Source organism: Rana temporaria, chromosome 12 (genome assembly GCF_905171775.1).
Source record: "Rana temporaria chromosome 12, aRanTem1.1, whole genome shotgun sequence".
Classification (NCBI taxonomy): Eukaryota; Metazoa; Chordata; class Amphibia; order Anura; family Ranidae; genus Rana; species Rana temporaria.
The window spans coordinates 134,873,497-134,890,571 of record NC_053500.1 but is presented as its reverse complement, the minus strand read 5'-3'; the positions used below and the strand labels follow the sequence as shown (position 1 = coordinate 134,890,571).

General features: G+C 45.2%; 1 protein-coding gene across 2 annotated transcripts in view; it reads right to left on the bottom strand.

The window, feature by feature from the left end:
- Positions 1–511: 511 nt before the first annotated feature.
- P4HB (prolyl 4-hydroxylase subunit beta) overlaps positions 512–17,075 on the bottom strand; it is a 28,584-nt gene continuing 12,020 nt past the window's right edge. The window contains exons 3-11 of one of the 2 annotated variants that reach the window (XM_040330815.1): positions 16,912–17,045; positions 14,316–14,453; positions 11,748–11,852; positions 10,118–10,243; positions 7,045–7,245; positions 4,577–4,697; positions 4,311–4,492; positions 2,418–2,501; positions 512–1,334 (exon numbers count right to left, since the gene is read on the bottom strand). In XM_040330815.1, coding sequence (XP_040186749.1) covers positions 1,254–1,334; positions 2,418–2,501; positions 4,311–4,492; positions 4,577–4,697; positions 7,045–7,245; positions 10,118–10,243; positions 11,748–11,852; positions 14,316–14,453; positions 16,912–17,045 — 1,172 coding nt within the window. In that variant the 3' untranslated portion in view covers positions 512–1,253. Of the gene's footprint in view, positions 1,335–2,414; positions 2,502–4,310; positions 4,493–4,576; positions 4,698–7,044; positions 7,246–10,117; positions 10,244–11,747; positions 11,853–14,315; positions 14,454–16,911; positions 17,046–17,075 lie in introns of both variants that reach the window. The other variant, XM_040330814.1, reaches the window with a different exon arrangement.

Genomic DNA, 17,075 nt, shown 5'->3' with positions numbered 1-17,075 from the left:
TCAATGCTAAAACCCCACAAAATTGGCAGAAGAGGCCAAAAGGGTGGCGCTCAAGAGCTGAAATTCATTGTAGTACATTACTATGTTTGTGGCACGAAAATTGTGTAACGTTGGTATGCAAGACAAGATCCTGGCACACACCCTTTTGACAAAAAGCAGACACTTAGTTGTCCAACAACCAAACTGTTCACAAGGCTCTATGGGCAGGGATATGCAAGAGGCATGACACCCAGAGGCATGACACCCAGAGGCATGACACCCAGAGGCATGACACCCAGAGGCATGACACCCAGAGGCATGACACCCAGAGGCATGACACCCAGAGGCATGACACCCAGAGGCATGACACCCCTTGTAGTTTTGCAACAGCTGGCGGTGCGCCAACTGCATATTCCCTGCTCTATGGTTTATAGAAGAAATCCATGCCCTGAATGGCTCTAGTGTTCACCAGCAATCGCAGCTTATAGGACTTTCCATTCAAATTTTAGAAGTAGAAAAAGATAACCACACACTTTATTAAAATTATTTATTTGGCCAACACGTCCCAAATTAAATATGATGGAATGCTTTCAGAATTAAATGTTCAAAATTGCCCGTGTGACGTGACAAAACAAAAAAAAAAGTGTCATATGTTGCAATCTCAGAGGCTGGGTCCTGACGGGCAGGACATAACTGCAATACAGGGCTGCGTGTCACTGGAGGGACTGCCGTCCATTGGGAGCCATCAGTCCAGGGAGACTGTACTCTGCATGAAATACTGAAAGCCACTGGAGGGCAATGTGATAAAGAGATGCTGGAAAGTTGCTGTTCGAGACCCATTACTGCAATTACAGCTTTTAAATCGCATCTAATCTAAGAGTGGCCAAGACAAGGAGGAAGATGACAGCCCTTAAGGACACCAGCCATGCAATGGTTCTTTCCATCTAGAGTAAGTCATTCACAATAAAAACATAAAAGACAGGACAACACAATACAGGAAGCAGCAACAAGTGCCAAACTTTACATTAGGGCAGATTACTGAAAGTGTTAAAAAAAAAAAATAACGCATCACAGTGAAAAAAAAAAAAATGACAACCATATAAAAAAATAACCTCAAGCTCCCTTTACCCAAAACAAGAAAAACGTACAGACTGATGGCATTTTCCCTGGCTGCTTTTCAGAGCTCCAACAACGTAATACATTCCCAGACATCATTCCTCCCCCTCCACTCTTAGTGTCTTCTGGCTGTTGCAGTTTCAATCTTTCTTTATCTTTTATAATTCATCTTTTTTGTGTTGGTCATCATCTTCATCTTCTAATTCAGGCTCATCGGCTTCTTCCAAGTCCTCCAAATCCTACGAGGCAAAAGGTGCATTTGTTACATGGCTCATAATATAAAATAAAGATATAATAAATAAAAAATAAAGTCTTATGTGTAACCCCCCTACATGAACAGCAAGAACCATACATTTTTTTGTGTTAAAGCGGAGCTTCATCTTAGAGTGGAACTTCCGCTCATCGGAACCCTCCCCACCTCCGGTGTCACATTTGACACCTTTGGGGGGGGGGGGGGGGGTTGCAGATACCTTTCAAAGACAGGCATTTGCACCCACTGTGGGTAGTGCGTCACTTCCCGCCCCCACCCTGTTTTGTGAAACACTCGGCTCCCAGAACACAACAGGGACCAGTGAGGACGGCGCTGCGCGACTCGTGCATGCACCGTAGGGAATCAAGCAGTGAAGCCAGAGCGTTGCACTTAGATTCCCCCACCGAGGATGGCGGTGGGGGCAGCAGAGTGACCGCTCGTCCTCTGCTGCAGACAGCGCTGGACTCCAGGACAGGTAAGTGTCCTAATATTAAGTCAGCAGCTGCAGTATTTGTAGCTGCTGGCTTTAATATTTTTTTTCGGTGGAGATCCGCTTTAAGCATGATTAGAACTGTATGGCACAACTAAATCTAAGCACTATTGAAATTTGTATGCAAGAGTTGTACCCCCAGATGGGCACACGGCATGTACAGGGCACACCAGCCAGCATGCAGATTATATAGCGCCAACAATTTGCACAGCGCTATATAAAGGCAGACATTAGTTACATTACAATTTGGTACAAGAGGAATCAGAGGGCAGCCTATCAGGATACTCCCGATAGCCAGTCAATCCCAACCGATGGCCCAAACTGATTCAGCCAGAGGAAGTCCCATATTCATGGACAGCACCTCACTTTCTTTGAATGGCTGAGCACAGATCAGACCATGGGCGCTCAACCTGTAACCCTCCAGCTGTTGCAGACCAACAAGTGCCAAGAGGCATTGCAAGCAGCCGACAGTCAGTTTTTAGAAGATATGCATTTTGATAAAAATTACTGTACAGTATCAAGTATATATTTTAGTGTACAAAAAATTGCCTTAGTAGGCATTTGTTAAGGTTGCCTCACCTCCTCCGTTGCTGCTCCTTCCTGTCCTCCGCTTTCCAAGAACTTTGTTAATCCATCTAGTGTTCGCTCTCCATTATAATCAACCATCTAAAAATATAACAAGTATATTAGCATCTACAAGATGTCAAGACCAAGTTGCCGAAATGCAAGTAAACTTAGGATTATAGTTTTATTAATCACTTTACAACCGGACACACACACACGTCTAGTGATAGAATTGTTATTGCACACGCTTTAACGCACGCGACCATACCTCACTTGTGGGGTTTGAATGGTGTTTACATATGTGGGCGGGACTTGCATGCGTGTTTGCTTCTGCGCACGAGCTACCGGGGCATTGTGTTTTTTTACATTTTTTTATCACTTTTATTCCTATTACAAATGTAAACATCCCTTGTAATAGGAATCACTGTGACAGGTCCTCTTTATGGAGAGACGTGGGGTCAATAAGACCTCACATCTCTCCTCCAGGCTTACAAGCAAGAGATTGTGAAAAAATAGCCCGGAGAAGCACCGGGAGGGGGACGTCACCTCCCGCTGCCTACAAGAACAATCAAACGGCGGAACTGCCACTTTGATCGTTTATCGTGCAGATAACTGTGTGGGGAGGGGCTTGTGCAGCGCGCCGCTGTCTCCTATGGAGAGATTTGATGAAAAAAATAAACGGACAGCATGTCAGTTTATCAGATCTCACCCGATCTGCCATGAACGGATGGGGACGTATCACCATACGTCTGATTTTGGCGGATTGGATGTCAGTGGACATGTCTCCACTGACATCTGACGCTCCATTGGACTGCATGGAGTGGCCATTCAGGTCCGCCTGTCAAAACTGACAGGCAGACTTGAACGGTCAGATTGTGTGAAAGGGGCCTTAGAGGAGCCTCTTCTACTCTGTAGCTGCTGCAGGATTTTACTTCTAATCCCCTTGTGGATGGACTTATGGTTACACAACTTATCACATGGCTACAATCTTTTTATAATAAATGGTTGTGGAACTAATCATTTGAGTTTCCATTATTTGCGTTGATATACAAGTATGTAGGGTTGTGTCCCCTAAAAGAAAAAGTCCCCCCCACCCCCGCCGCCATTTAGATTAGCGCGGGGGGGGGGGAACATAACAGCTTTCATTTGAATAGCTGTGTGTTCCCCGCTATGCCTCGTCATGTATAGACACTCCCCCTTGCCCAGGCACTTTGATAGACAGATCACCCGTCCAATCCTGGGACAGGTGATCTGTCTATCAAAGTTTCTGGGCAAGGGGGAGTGTCTATACATGACGAGGCGCGGAACACATAGCTATTCAAATGAAAGCTGTTGTGTTCCAAGCGCAAATTAACTAGATGTCGGCAGCGTCAGGGGGGGGGGGGGACTTGGCTTTGTCTTAGGGGACTAGGCAGCAGCTCTCCTCCATACAAGGACTGCTCTGCTCTCCACCCCCTCTCGGGTCAGGCATCGAGAGCATTTGCGCGAGTAAAAATACTTGCGCAAATGCTCAGTATCAGTCCCGATACTAGTATCGGGACAACCCTACAAGTAAGCTTCTGGAACAAGGTTTTACTGTATAGAGATTGGAGACAATTGTGCAATTCACGAAGGGGTATTGAAGACAAAAAATAAAATAAAAATTGCTTTGAAAGGGTTGTAGATTTCACAGGCTGACCCAGTTGTCAAAGTAAACATGTTCCAGAAGTATAGTCGCTTAAGCAGCCTGGTGATGACCTTTGAAATTCTTGTTACCGTTTCTCTCAAAAGAACTTGTGTGGAAGTATACCCGAGAACTAGAGACATAACACTGGGACACTTTATAGGAACTAGGTCACCTAATTTGTAAGTGAAAAGAAACCAGTGCAGATATGAGGATAAGCATCTGGTTCATTTGAAACTTTATAATACCTTTTTATCTGCTCCAGCTGGGAAGTATTTCAAGGTGGGGAAGCTGTGGATCTTTACAGTTTCAATTTCATTTGCTGTGGAGTCCATCTTGGCAATGACAATGCTTTCATGGTCCTTATACTTTTCTGCCAGTTGGTCCCAGATTGGTGCCAGCTGCTTGCAGTGAAAACACCATGGAGCATCTAAAAACACATAATACACAATGACACTGTAGACCGAGTCATACAAGTAGGAAAAAAAAAAATTTTTTTTTAATATTTACTTACAGAACTCTATAAACACATCTTTGCTCTCATCAAAGGCCACTTCCTCAAAGTTCTTTCCAACAAGTACTTTAACTGGGTTCTTGTCCCAGTCTTCAGGCACATCCTGGCTCATCAGGTGAGGCTAAATGAAAAAATAAAAAATGTAATGAGGTCATGTTCTGCCTGGTTACACGTCGGCATTTACTTTCAGATTAATATGAACAAGCTCAAAAGGCAGCTTTGCATTTCTTCGGACATGCTCTCCCATACATTAAGATGCATTTGCATTCCAGGCAAAGCAGTGTTTAACCGCTTGCAGTTCTACAGCGGCAGGTTGGCTCCCCTGCGCGAGAGCCCATAGCTCTACGTCTGCTCTCGCAGCGGCCACTAGGGGCACCTGCGCCCCCCGCTCATCCGACTCCCGTGCACGGTTGCCGCCAGGCACACGCGATTGTTACAGAGCGAGGACTGGGAGCTGTGTGTGTAAACACACAGCTCCCGGTCCTGTCAGGGGAGAAATGTTTGACCGTCTGTTCATACAATGTATGAACAGCGATCAGTCATTTCCCCTAGTGAGTCCCCCCCCAGTTAAAACACACCCAGGGAACATACATAACCCCTTTCCCTGCCAGTGGCATTTTTATAGTAATCCCAATGCATTTTTATAGCACTGATCGCTATAAAAATGCCAATGGTCCCAAAAATGTGTCAAAAGCTTGCCATAAGACAACATTGGCAGAAGTTGCCCAAAGGGTGGCACTAAAGAGCTGAAAAACCACAGTTGTGTTGGCTGAACTTTTATTGCATGCAAACACCCTTCGGACAAGTCCTATGCTTTGCCTGCAGAAAATCCGATCGTGTGTACCAGGATAATAGACTGCAGTTGATCAAGGAAGGTTTTCGTTGTTAGAAGTATTACTTGGTCCAGAAGTGCTGTATAACATTTGTGGAGAAGATTTTGGCCAATTGAACTTTTGCCCATGTTCTATGACTTTGGCAGTTGTGTGCCATGTGGACTGTTAACCTTCACCACGTGAAAAGGTTTTTACCCGCTTGCCTTCTATGCATTAAATGACCTGTCAGGATAACACCAGATGTAAACGGCCTTCATATAAAACTAAAACTAGGGGTGCAACCAGCCCCTAGTTTAGCGACCACTGGAATAGAGCATACAAGTACTTTTTATACCATCAGATCAGGAAGCCTGTTTTCTTGAAATTCTTACAACATGCAGATTCCAGGTCTGTCACTGAAGCCAGATACTGGAAGGCACCTTGTGTTGGAACAAACAAATGTAATTGCCAATAATGCATGAAAAAATAAAATGGCAATGAGCCTTTGTTTTCAGATTGTAAGAGTGCCATCAATGTAGCCTCCTCATGATTTCAGTGGTATTAGATGCAATCTGAAAGGCATAGTGTAGCACGTCATCTGAAAATACATAGTTTTATGTGAAGGCCATTTACATCTGGTGTGATCCTCTGGCCCAGGCTGGTTAATGCATAGAAGGCAAGCGGGTAAAAACCTTCAGCCTTAGACATGTGAAAAGGTTAACAGTCCACATAGCACACAACTGCCAGAGTCATAGAACATGGGCAAAAAAAAAAAAAAAAAAAAAGTTCAATTGGCCAAAATCTTCTCCACAGATGTTATATGGCACTTGTGGACCAAGTAATACTTCTAAACAATGAAAACCTCTTGATCAACTGCAGTCTAAATCCTGGCACACAAGATTGGATTTTCTGCAGGCAAAGCATAGGACTTGTCCGAAGGGTGTTTGCATGCAATACAAGTTCACAGCCAACACAAAGCTACGTGTTTTTTCAGCCCTTTAGTGCCACCCTTTGGGCAACTTCTGCCAATGTTGTGTTATGGTAAGCATTGCTTCCGAGCATGTGCTTTTGGATTTTTGTCCGGACTTGTGTTGGATTTTCTGATTGTGTACACAATTTTGTTGAAAAATCTTAAAGCATGCCAACAAACAATTGTCCACAGAAAATCAGACAATTGATGAAGCATACAAATGGTGGGATTTTCCCCAGCAACAGCCTGTCACAATTCCTGTCAAAAAATCTGATTGTGTGCGAGGCTTAACGACCGGCGCATGTACATATACGTCCACAGAATGGCACGTACAGGCAGATGGGTGTACCCGTATGTCCCTGCCTTTCCGGGGGTCCGATCGGGACCCCCGGTACATGCGGCGGTCGGAAATTGTGCAGGAGCGATCCGGGATGAGGGCGCGGCTATTCGTTTCTAGCCGCCCCTCGCGATCGCTCCCCGGAGCTGAAGAACGGGGAGAGCTGTATGTAAACACGGCTTCCACGTGCTTTACTGTGGCGGCTGCATCGAATGTGTCATCTTTTATAGGGAGACTTGATTGATGACGTCAGACCTACAGCCACACCCCCTACAGTTGTAAACACACACTAGGTGAAATTTAGCTGCCTAAAGGTCTGGGGCTTAAGTGGTTAAATCGACCTCCTTACCTTCACTTTGCCGTCCAGGAAACTTTCACAGAACTCGGTGATCTTCTCAGCAGACAGATCATCACTTTGTGGCTTGTATTTGGTCATTTCCTCCTCCAATGTGATCAGTCTGACAGATGGGCATTCTTCCTTCTTCAGACCAAAGAACTCCAAGATACGCTGGTTGTCTGCATGGTCGCTGTCAATGAAGATGAACAGGATCTAGAATAGAAAAAAGCCAGATTTAGAATGGGTGAGATTTGTAGAGGTCACAACATACCCGCTTGTGTAAAATCTACACCATTCTGTATAAAATGAGAATCACGATTTTTGCCAAGATAAACGATTCTCACGGCGCAAAATCTTTCATACAAAAATTTGTCCAACTTTACTGGCTAGTTTTATTATAGTAAATTTCTCAAAAAATCCATTTGAATGACTGCTGTGCAAATAGAGCAACATAAAGGTTGCAACCACCATTATTTTTTCTCTAGGGTCTTTACTAAAATAGATAATGTTTAGGGTTCCAAGTAAACTTTCGAGCAAAAACGATTCTGGCATTTGATTTCAAGTTAGGGTTTAAAGGGGAGGTTCACCCTAAAAACGACTTGGTATTACAATGGCCCCCCACATTACAATACAATTATGCCTATTATGTTTTTTTTATGCTGTACATAACTTGGTACAGCCAATTCACCCGCGGCTTCCGGGTTGCGAGTCCCACGGGAGTGGGCGTTCCCAACTTGCTGGTGATTGACGTGATGACCAAAAACGAGCTCCCCCCGTCGCGTCACGATTGGCGAAAGGACCCGAACGGCGAGTCAGCGCTATACTGCGCACCGCCTTTCGGCAATCATGCCGCAGCTTACGCAACGGGGAGGGAGCTCATTTTTGGTCATCACGTCAATCACCAGCAAGTTAGGAACGCCCACTCCCGCGGGACTCGGAAGCCATGGGTGAATTAGCTGTACCGAGGCATGTACAGCATAAAAAAAACATAATAGGCATAATTGTATTGTAATGTGGGGGGCCATTGTAATACTAGAAAGTCATTTTTAGGGTGAACCTCCCCTTTAAGTGGTTAAACTTTCCTCATTGATGCATTTAGCAAGCAAACCTGCATGATGCCGTCTTCCTCATCTATGGTTCATGTGTGCCTTCCCTATGCCACCCACACTGTCATCCTTGTACCCACTTACACCTTGTAACCTGGAGCTCTGGGGGACCTAGTTTAAGTTTAGCACTTTGCATATTCTCTCCAATCATACTCCCATGCCATAGCCTTCCTGCACCCCCACTGCCAATTGGGAGGGTGAAGTTCTGCAAAGGCAAGCAGTCACTTGAACAGAATTGTTCCCTGTATATCGGTGATATGCAATTAGCGGACCTCCAGCTGTTGCAGAACTACAATTCCCATGAGGCATAGCAAGACTGACAGCCACAGGCATGACACCAGAGTCAGAAGCATGATGGGACTTGTAGTTTTGCAACAGCTGGAGGTCTGCAAATTGCATATCCCTGCTGTATATGAAACAGAAAAAGCCTGGATTTTCATAAATTTACTATGCAAACCAGTTACCTCAATCTCACTTTTAGATGTTTTAAACCACGGGTCTTCAAACTATGGCCCTCCAGTTGTTCAGGAACTACAATTCCCATCATGCCTAGTCATGTCTGAATGTCAGTGTGTTACAATGCCTCATGGGATGTGTAGTTCCACAACAGCTGGAGGGCCGTAGTTTGAGGATCCCTGTTTTAAACAGTAGGCAGAGCTCCATTTGTAAAGAAAGCAGCATCTGCATCCATATAACATTCTCCCCACTTCTGAAGCATCAGTACAGAAGAAATTAGAAATAGTGTCTATGCTCTCTACAGAAAGTATTTAACTGCACCCCCCCCCCCCCCCCTGCATTTCAAAGTCCAAAAAGTGTTCCCTGCATCACAAAGTAAAACTTCAGAAAACTACATTTTGTCCATTACAGATGGTGCCAGCAGACCATCCAAAACAGACCTGGGCAAACTACGGCCCGGCGGACCCTTTAATCCGGCCCCCGGGCAGTGTTGCCAACCGTCCGTAGAATTACGGACAGTACGTAAATAAAAGGCACTTTTTCCCTGTTCGTAAAAGTCCGTAATAAGGGAAATGTGCCCGTAAAAAGACCCAAATGTGAGCCGCAGCGCAGGCAGCGTCTAGTCCTACATTATGCATAGCCTCGCCCTCTGACCGCCCAGCCCACCACCACCCGCGCAGCCAATTATCAAAGCGCATTTTCGCGCTAACACTGCTGCCAGCCTATTCAAAAGAGCAGCGTGGGGAAACTGAGGAACATCGTAGAATGTGTGGACTCTAGAGAGCGGCACTGGCGGGATAGCACACAGCAGCAGATGTAGTGGACACACTGCAGACGCACCCCCACTGTGATGGAGTGGACTGAGTAAAGGCAGACGGAGACCGACCAGTGCGCCTGCCTGCTCTGCCCGCCCGACTGACTGTAGCAGTCGGCCAGCCGCCATGCTGGTGCCCGGACCTGGAGTGGACCCTGGTCTCCACTCTCTTCGTTCGAGTAGGACTCGCGACGCCTGCCCTCAGTGCCACTGCCCTTGTCTGGCGAGTCCTCCTCAGTCTGGCAGCAGAGTGTGAAGTGCTATCCTACCTAGACATCAGTATGCTGTGTCCTCCTCCTGTGCCCCTTTCACCTCTCCACAGGTCAGATCTGTGGAGAGGTGAAAGGGGCACAGGAGGAAGACACAGCATACTGATGTGAAGAAGTGATATGATAACTTGCAGCCTCTGTGTCATGTCCCCAGCCTCTGTCCCCCTCCTGTGTCATGTCCCCAGCCTCTGTCCCCCTCCTGTGTCATGTCTATAACAAGTACTCGTACCAGTTGTCCAACAATGATATTTACTGCTTTTTATAAAGAAATACAATTGATTTTATGCAGTATTGAGTTTAGCCTTTTGGCCCGGCCCTCCAAAATATTTTTAGTTTCTCATGTGGCCCCATCGAAAAAATAATTGCCCACCCCTGATCCAAAAGAAACATTTTTAGCACCAAAGACAAATTTCCCTCATCCACACAAAGTGACCACTCACCTTTCCCTTGAAGCCAGTGGCTGCCTTCTTGAAGTTGTCCAGCTTGTCTTTGAAGTCAGTGGAACTTTTTGGCAGGAATAAAAGAATGTGCGTCTTCATCTCCCCACCAAAGATCTTTGGTGCCGTCTGGAAAAAGCAAAAAATAGTTAGACATGGCCCATCAATGAAGTACAAACACCACCCTAACTCAGTCTACCAAGGTACATTTATAAATGCCCCAATAAGTTCAAGCCATGAGCTTGGTAGATTTACAGCCATAAGTTTAAACCACTAGACTACTGCCTGCCAAATGACGGCGGGACGATAAGCCTCTCGTTCTGGGAGGATGTCATGACATCCTTGCCTTCCCGAGCCACTAGGGGGTATGCATGCCCTGGCACGCACCTGCCGCGTCACTGGGAACCCGATGCGCGTGCCTGGCAGCCTTGATTGTCCAATAACTGAGTAGGACACTGGATCTGTGTGTAAACAGATCATTTGTCAGGGAGAAGAGACTGATGGTGTGTCCTTTATGTACTGGACACCGATTGGTCACCTCCGCCAGTCAGTCCCCTGCAATGCAGTTAGAATCACTCCTTAGGGTACACATTTAACCCCTTGATTACCCCCTAGTGTTAACCCTTTCCTGTCAGTCACATTTAAACAGTAATCAGTGCATATTTATAGCGCTGTATAAATGAATGGTCCCAAAATAATGTCAAAAATGTCCAATATATCCACCGCAATATTGCAATCACGATAAATAAAAAAAGCCGCCATTACTAGTAAAAAAAATAAAGGTTATAAATCTAGCCCCTATTTTGTAGCCACTATAACAGGACCCCGGCTGTGGAACGCGCTACCAACATCTGAATGGAAGAAAATCGGGCCTTCAGAAAACTCAAGACCCACTTCTTCTGAAGGATAAGGAAGGAAATTGATACCAAGCACCTTGAGGCGATTTAGTTGGCATTTGTAGCGCTATACAAGTTATTCACTCAACAGTACATTTGCGTTTTTTTTTTGCAAAAGGCATGTACACTTTTTTGGCGGGGGTAAAAAGTTGGTAAAAAAAGCGCCATACACTGAATTTTAAAGCCATTCATGCTGGGAGAAATCCGATTGCTAGCAGCCGCTTGCAATAATCAGAAGCCAATCCGGCAGGCTAGTTGAACCCAAGTTGGTACATTCACACTGTCCATTAAGGCTCAGTTCACACTAGTGCAATGCAGTAACCCTGCGAATCCACTTCCCGCCTTGCACGGCAGTTCACTCTGCAATAAGCGAACTGCTGGGGAGTGTCAATACATTGTTAATGACACCCCCATTTCAGCTCGCATATCACTGCAAACTGCAAGTTCAGACATGAATCGGATTGCACAGGTGCGGACCAAAAAAAGTCCTGTGCGATGCGATTTCAGCCATAAAGTGAACCATTTAAGGCCCATCACCCCATGATGGATGCAGCATAGCATCTAAAGTATTTTACAGTCTTTCATGGGAGGTGCAATATCAGGGGTACTTACAGTCGAGACTGCAGATCAGTGTGTCTGAATGGCAAATGTAAAGCATAAATCAAGCACATGGACTTTGACATCTGCCATTAGCTTGGAGTCAGATCCAAAATGTTGCAATATGAACAAAGACTTACCTGCTCAGTGAATTCAACGACCAAAGGCAGCTGATTGGATTTAACAAAGTTAAGCACTTCATCCTTTGTTGCTTCCCCTTCAAACACATTCTTGCCTTCATCAAACTAAAAAAAAAAAAAAAACAGTTGGAGATTACAATCAAATCTATTTAAGGGTTAGAGTAAAGATCTGCATCCAATAGGAGCATCTAGAATGTTAGTTGTCCAAGTAGCAGCCTACAAAACACCTTTGTCTTAAAGCAGAGTGCCACCCAGAAGGGGAAGATCTGCTTGTTTGCCACTTTTGGGGGTACCTGGTTGGTGGGTACCACTCCCACTTTGACAATCTGAGCCAGAAGTTCACCCCTATTGCCCCAGTCTGGGACACATGTCCCAGAAGACTATAGGACCATTCACAAGGTACAGTGCGACTTGCACAGTAGGAAACCGGCTAAAGCCACAAGTCTTTACTTCCCATTTACACCTTAAGCCTGGTACACAATGATGGAACAAATAGTTTGTTGCATGCTAGTCGCACAACAAAAATGAAGGTGTGCTCAACTTAAAGGGGGTGCAAAATATGGCAAAGCTTGATATCTAATGGAGAAAAGATCTGCTGCAGACAATACTCGTGATGTGTTTGGTCCATGCTTTTAGCAAAAAAAAAAAAAAAAAAAAATTTATATATATATATATATATATATATATATATATATATATATATATATATATATATATATATATATATATATATATATATATAAATAAAATGTACAATACAGCATCTCTGGATGCATTATTTGCTACAGGGGAATTTGTACTCGACCCTTTAAGCCAGGGGTGCCCAACAGAGCCCTCCGATGTGGCCCACGACCTCCTGATAGAATGCAGTCATTAAAAGGTAATTTTATTTCTAAAAATCACAGGGTATAAATGGGCATATCTGTTCTGTAGTGGTTACTGGGCTGCTTGCAAACTGATCTGCAGATCAGTGCAGTGATCTGCATAAAAGGGACACTGCGTTGCACTCATGGTGCAGGACAAACAGCAGCAGATCAGTGTGAAAGCAGCCTTGGGCCCTTTTCACACAGTCAGGCCCACCCAATTCGACCCTCCATGCACCTCTAAGGAGTGGCAGACGTAAACCGATTTGCGCCCTACCTCCTGCTTTAAGCTGTAATAAAAGCAACAACACTGCAGTTTATGATCAAAAACTAGCAAGGCAAAGCTCAGCAGTTACAAGGTGCGATCTGGGATTAAACCTTGTCTGTTTACCTTAGATGAAAGGTAATTACATGTTAATTTGCCCTGGAGAGCACAAGCATGACAGATCATATGCTACTTTTAAACCATGGCTTATTAAATTAGTTCAGTTTTCTGTAAACAGTAGCAGAAATGATCATCCCATAAGTAAACAGTGAGCCGTGTTCTTTAGATCAGGACCTCTTCTGAAAGCAACCAGACTGGATTTCCCAGAAGGGTCCTGAAGTCGGTACAAGCCACAGGTAGAACACATGCAATTCCATTTACTTAAAGCAGCAAATCCTGCTGTAATTTTTACCTACATGCAAGCCTATAAAGTCTTACTGTAGGTATAATAAATATCTTCTAAAGGTGCACTGATGTCATTGTGTCTCCAGCCACTCACAGTGCCAGAGCACCTAGAAGAGAGGCCGTGAGAAGATGGAAGGCCCCTCAGCGCTCCTTTGTCAATACACCTCCAGTATTCCCCTTGTGTGCATGCTCCAAAACGCGTTGTCCTCACGCCAGTGACAACATCCGACGCCGCTCTCCAGCACTGACCAACTAGCTGAGTGCCAAGCCTCGCTGTGGATCCCGCTCGCAACCTGGAAGAGCCCTGCTGGACAGGATGGCGGCCAGACACACGGAAACACAGAACCAACAACCCTTGCTCATAGCGGAGACAGTGATTGAGCACACTGGACTTTGTGCCTGCACAAAGATACCCAAGGCCCCTTTCACACTGGGCATGTGAGGTGGTGGTTTAGCGGCATGATTCTTAGTGGCGCTACACCGCTGTATTTACCACAATAGTCGGCCGCTAGCAGCCGAAAAAGGGTTAATACCGCGGTTTCCCATTGATTTCAATGGGAAGGAGCGGTAAACACCCTGCTCCTATACCGAGCCAAAGATGCTGCTTGCAGGAGATTTTTCCTCCTGCCAGCGCATCGCTTCAGTGTGAAAGCCCTCGGGCTAGGGCAGGATTATTTATGCGCCATTTTTAGTGCTAAAACGCCTGAAATATGACTCAGTGTGAAAGAGGCCCAAATGCAATTTGAATGCACTTGTTGATTAAATGAAATACAGTCTTACGCAAGAGGCTTTCTGTACATGTTTGGAGTGGCTTCAGCTCCCATTGCAAGGCTGCCCTACCATAGACTATCCATCTCACACTAAAGCCAACCAAGCTCAAGGGACTACCTGTTGGACTTGCATTATACACCCCTATATACTATAACCTGCGTCACTATCCATTGCATTTTTCCCCCACATGATCACCCAACTGACAAGTCAATCTTTGTATCATTAAATAGCACCAAAACCGTTCCAATTATCAACTGCCCTTACCTTCTTGAACAGAACAATGCCATCCTTCCCAACTTCATATTTGGAGAAGGCGGCATCATCGGAAGTGATAGCAAACTGAAGGTCATCTACTGAATCTGCGGCCTGCAGGAAAGCCTTTGCCAGCTCAGATTCGGAATCCTGTTGGAAGACAAAACATTTTTAGAGGTGTAACCAGTGTTTATACTGATCCTGCAAATTTTTTGTTAGTTCTAAATAAAATAAAAACCTGCAGGTGGAGGAAATTGCCCTCCAAGATGTAAAGCAAGTACCTGCAGAAAGCATCTTTAGGTTTGGAATGAATTGAATTGAAGTGAAGTAAGGAATATTCCCTTCATTGTACATGCAGCTTGTGTCAAGATTGTTTTTTCCTTTTCAAAAAAATAACCCCCCCCCTCCCACAGGTTCTAACTGCACTCACCTCTGAGGGCGACGCGCTTTCAGTCCATGGATGAAGGTGTACGTATTGGTTCACTTTTTTTAAAGTGTTTTCAGAAATGAGCGCCCTTACAAAACACTGAATATTTCTCTCCTGCCAAGACCTTTAGTCTCAGCAGTACAGTGGAACCTCAGATGAGAGTAACGCAGTTAAGCATTTTGCAATATGCATTGCTGTATTTTGAAAAATCCTAACTCGGATTGCGTGTGGTCTCCCAATACGAGGATTCGGGCCAAAACGGTGTGCAGTACTGCGTCTGGCCTGAGGTGGGGCCAAATGGTGGTGATCGGAAAGACATGGAAATACTGTTCTGGAGGTCAGCTGAGCTGTCCTCGGGTATTTAAGCTCTCCGGCTCCCACCTCTGGCCGCATGTGGTATTGCATGCAATTGAAGTCAATGCAAAATGAATTTGTTTCCATTGACTTTAATGGGGAAACTCGCTTTGATATGCGAGTACTTTGGATTACGAGCGTTCTCCTGGAACGGATTATGCTTGTAAGCCGAGGTTCCACAGTAGTCAAAAACCACTGGCTAAAAAATTACAAGTGAGCCAATGGCCATTTTGTCAAAATTCTCTTAAAGCACCTTCACTAGCAAACAGGAAGTAAGTGAAAATAAAGGAATTCCCTCGCTTTTCTTCACTACAGGCTGCTGTATGCCAAGACTTTGTACATTTAAGTTAAGCAAATTATATGGCGAGTTTAAGCATAGCAACTGATAAAGGGAGAGATAGTGGTCATAGTGGTCAATTTAAATTTACTGCTAGGTTTCTCCAAGTACCACAGCTTACTGAAGCCTGCTAGCAGCTCGTTTAAAGTGTCAGGCCTCGTACACACGACAGAGATTCTCGGCAGAATTCGCCGAGAAACTCGGTCAAAACCCGGATTCTGCCGAGAATCTCTGTCGTCTGTACAGTTTTGGCTCGATGGAGCCGCCGAGGAACTCGACGAGAAAATAGAGAACATGTTCTCTATTTTCTCGTTGTCCTCGTTCTTCTATGGGAGAAGCCGGCCCGCCGAGCTCCTCGGCGGCTTCATCCCAAAACTCGACGAGGAACTCGACGTGCCAAGCACGTCGAGTTCCTCTGTCGTGTGTACGGGGCCTCAGACTGCATTTAAATCTCTAAACTGGAACACAATGTTTTAATGCCAAATCACTTCTGTTGATTAAATGAACCATCCATGCACTATGGTGCAAAGTCTTGAAACAGGTCTGGCGCGTTAAAGTGGGAGTTAACCCGAAAAACATTTTTTAACATTAGATTGAGGCTATTTAAGGGGAGCAGAAACTGGTATTTTTTTTAAAATCAATGCCATACTTACCGTTTTCGAGATAGATGTTCTCCCGCCGCTTCCGGGTATGATCTTCGGGACTGGGAGTTCCTATTTGATGGACAGCCTTCCGACCGTCGAATACATCGCGTCACCAGTTGCCGAAAGAAGCCGAACGTCGGTGCGGCTCTATATGGCGCCGGCGCACCGACGTTCGGCTACTTTCGGAAACTTGTGACGCGCTGTATGCGATGGTCGGAAGGCTGTCAAATAGGAACGCCCAGTCCCGCAGCCCATACCCGGAAGCGGCGGGAGAACATCTCGAAAACGGCAAGTACAGCATCGATTAAAAAAATAAAATAAATGTTTCTGCTCCCCTTAAATGGCCTCAATCTAATGTTAAATTTTTTTTTGGGGTGAACCTCCACTTTAAGATGGAGTGCCAGCACACAAAATGAATAGGCTTCCCCAACCATGCACACGAACATTGTGTTAACCCAACAGTCTGCTCTTCATCAAAGCATTGCAAAGCCTCCAGCAAGATTCCCACAGCTTTGAAGACTTTAAGGGCATGTTCAGTGTGTACAGTAAACTTTCACTAACTGATGTTTTTTTATACAAGCCCCCCCCCACACTAAGAAATACACAGGATGTGCTAGAACAGGGGCAGGCAACCTCAGCACCAAGGTGAAACTACAAGTCCCATCAAGCTTCTTTCCTTGGGAGTTATGCTTTGGAAGTCAGTCTTGCAATGCTTCATTCCACAACAGATAGGAGTTCTGAAGTTGCCTACCCCTGTGCTAGAGCAGTATACAATCTTAAAGCTGCCCAGACTGGGAAATAGTTACTGATCATTGTAGTACATCATACACACTCCTTTCCCCTTACCTTAAAGAAACCAACAACGGCAACTTCGTTTCCTTCAATGAAAGCTGTTACAGCCGCCTCATCGCTCAGGGTTGTTGCGGCTGGGCCAGTGCGCTTCTTCAGCCAGTTGACAATGTCTGCTGCATCCCTGCCAGCTGAAAGTAGATGAGAATACCTTTACTATC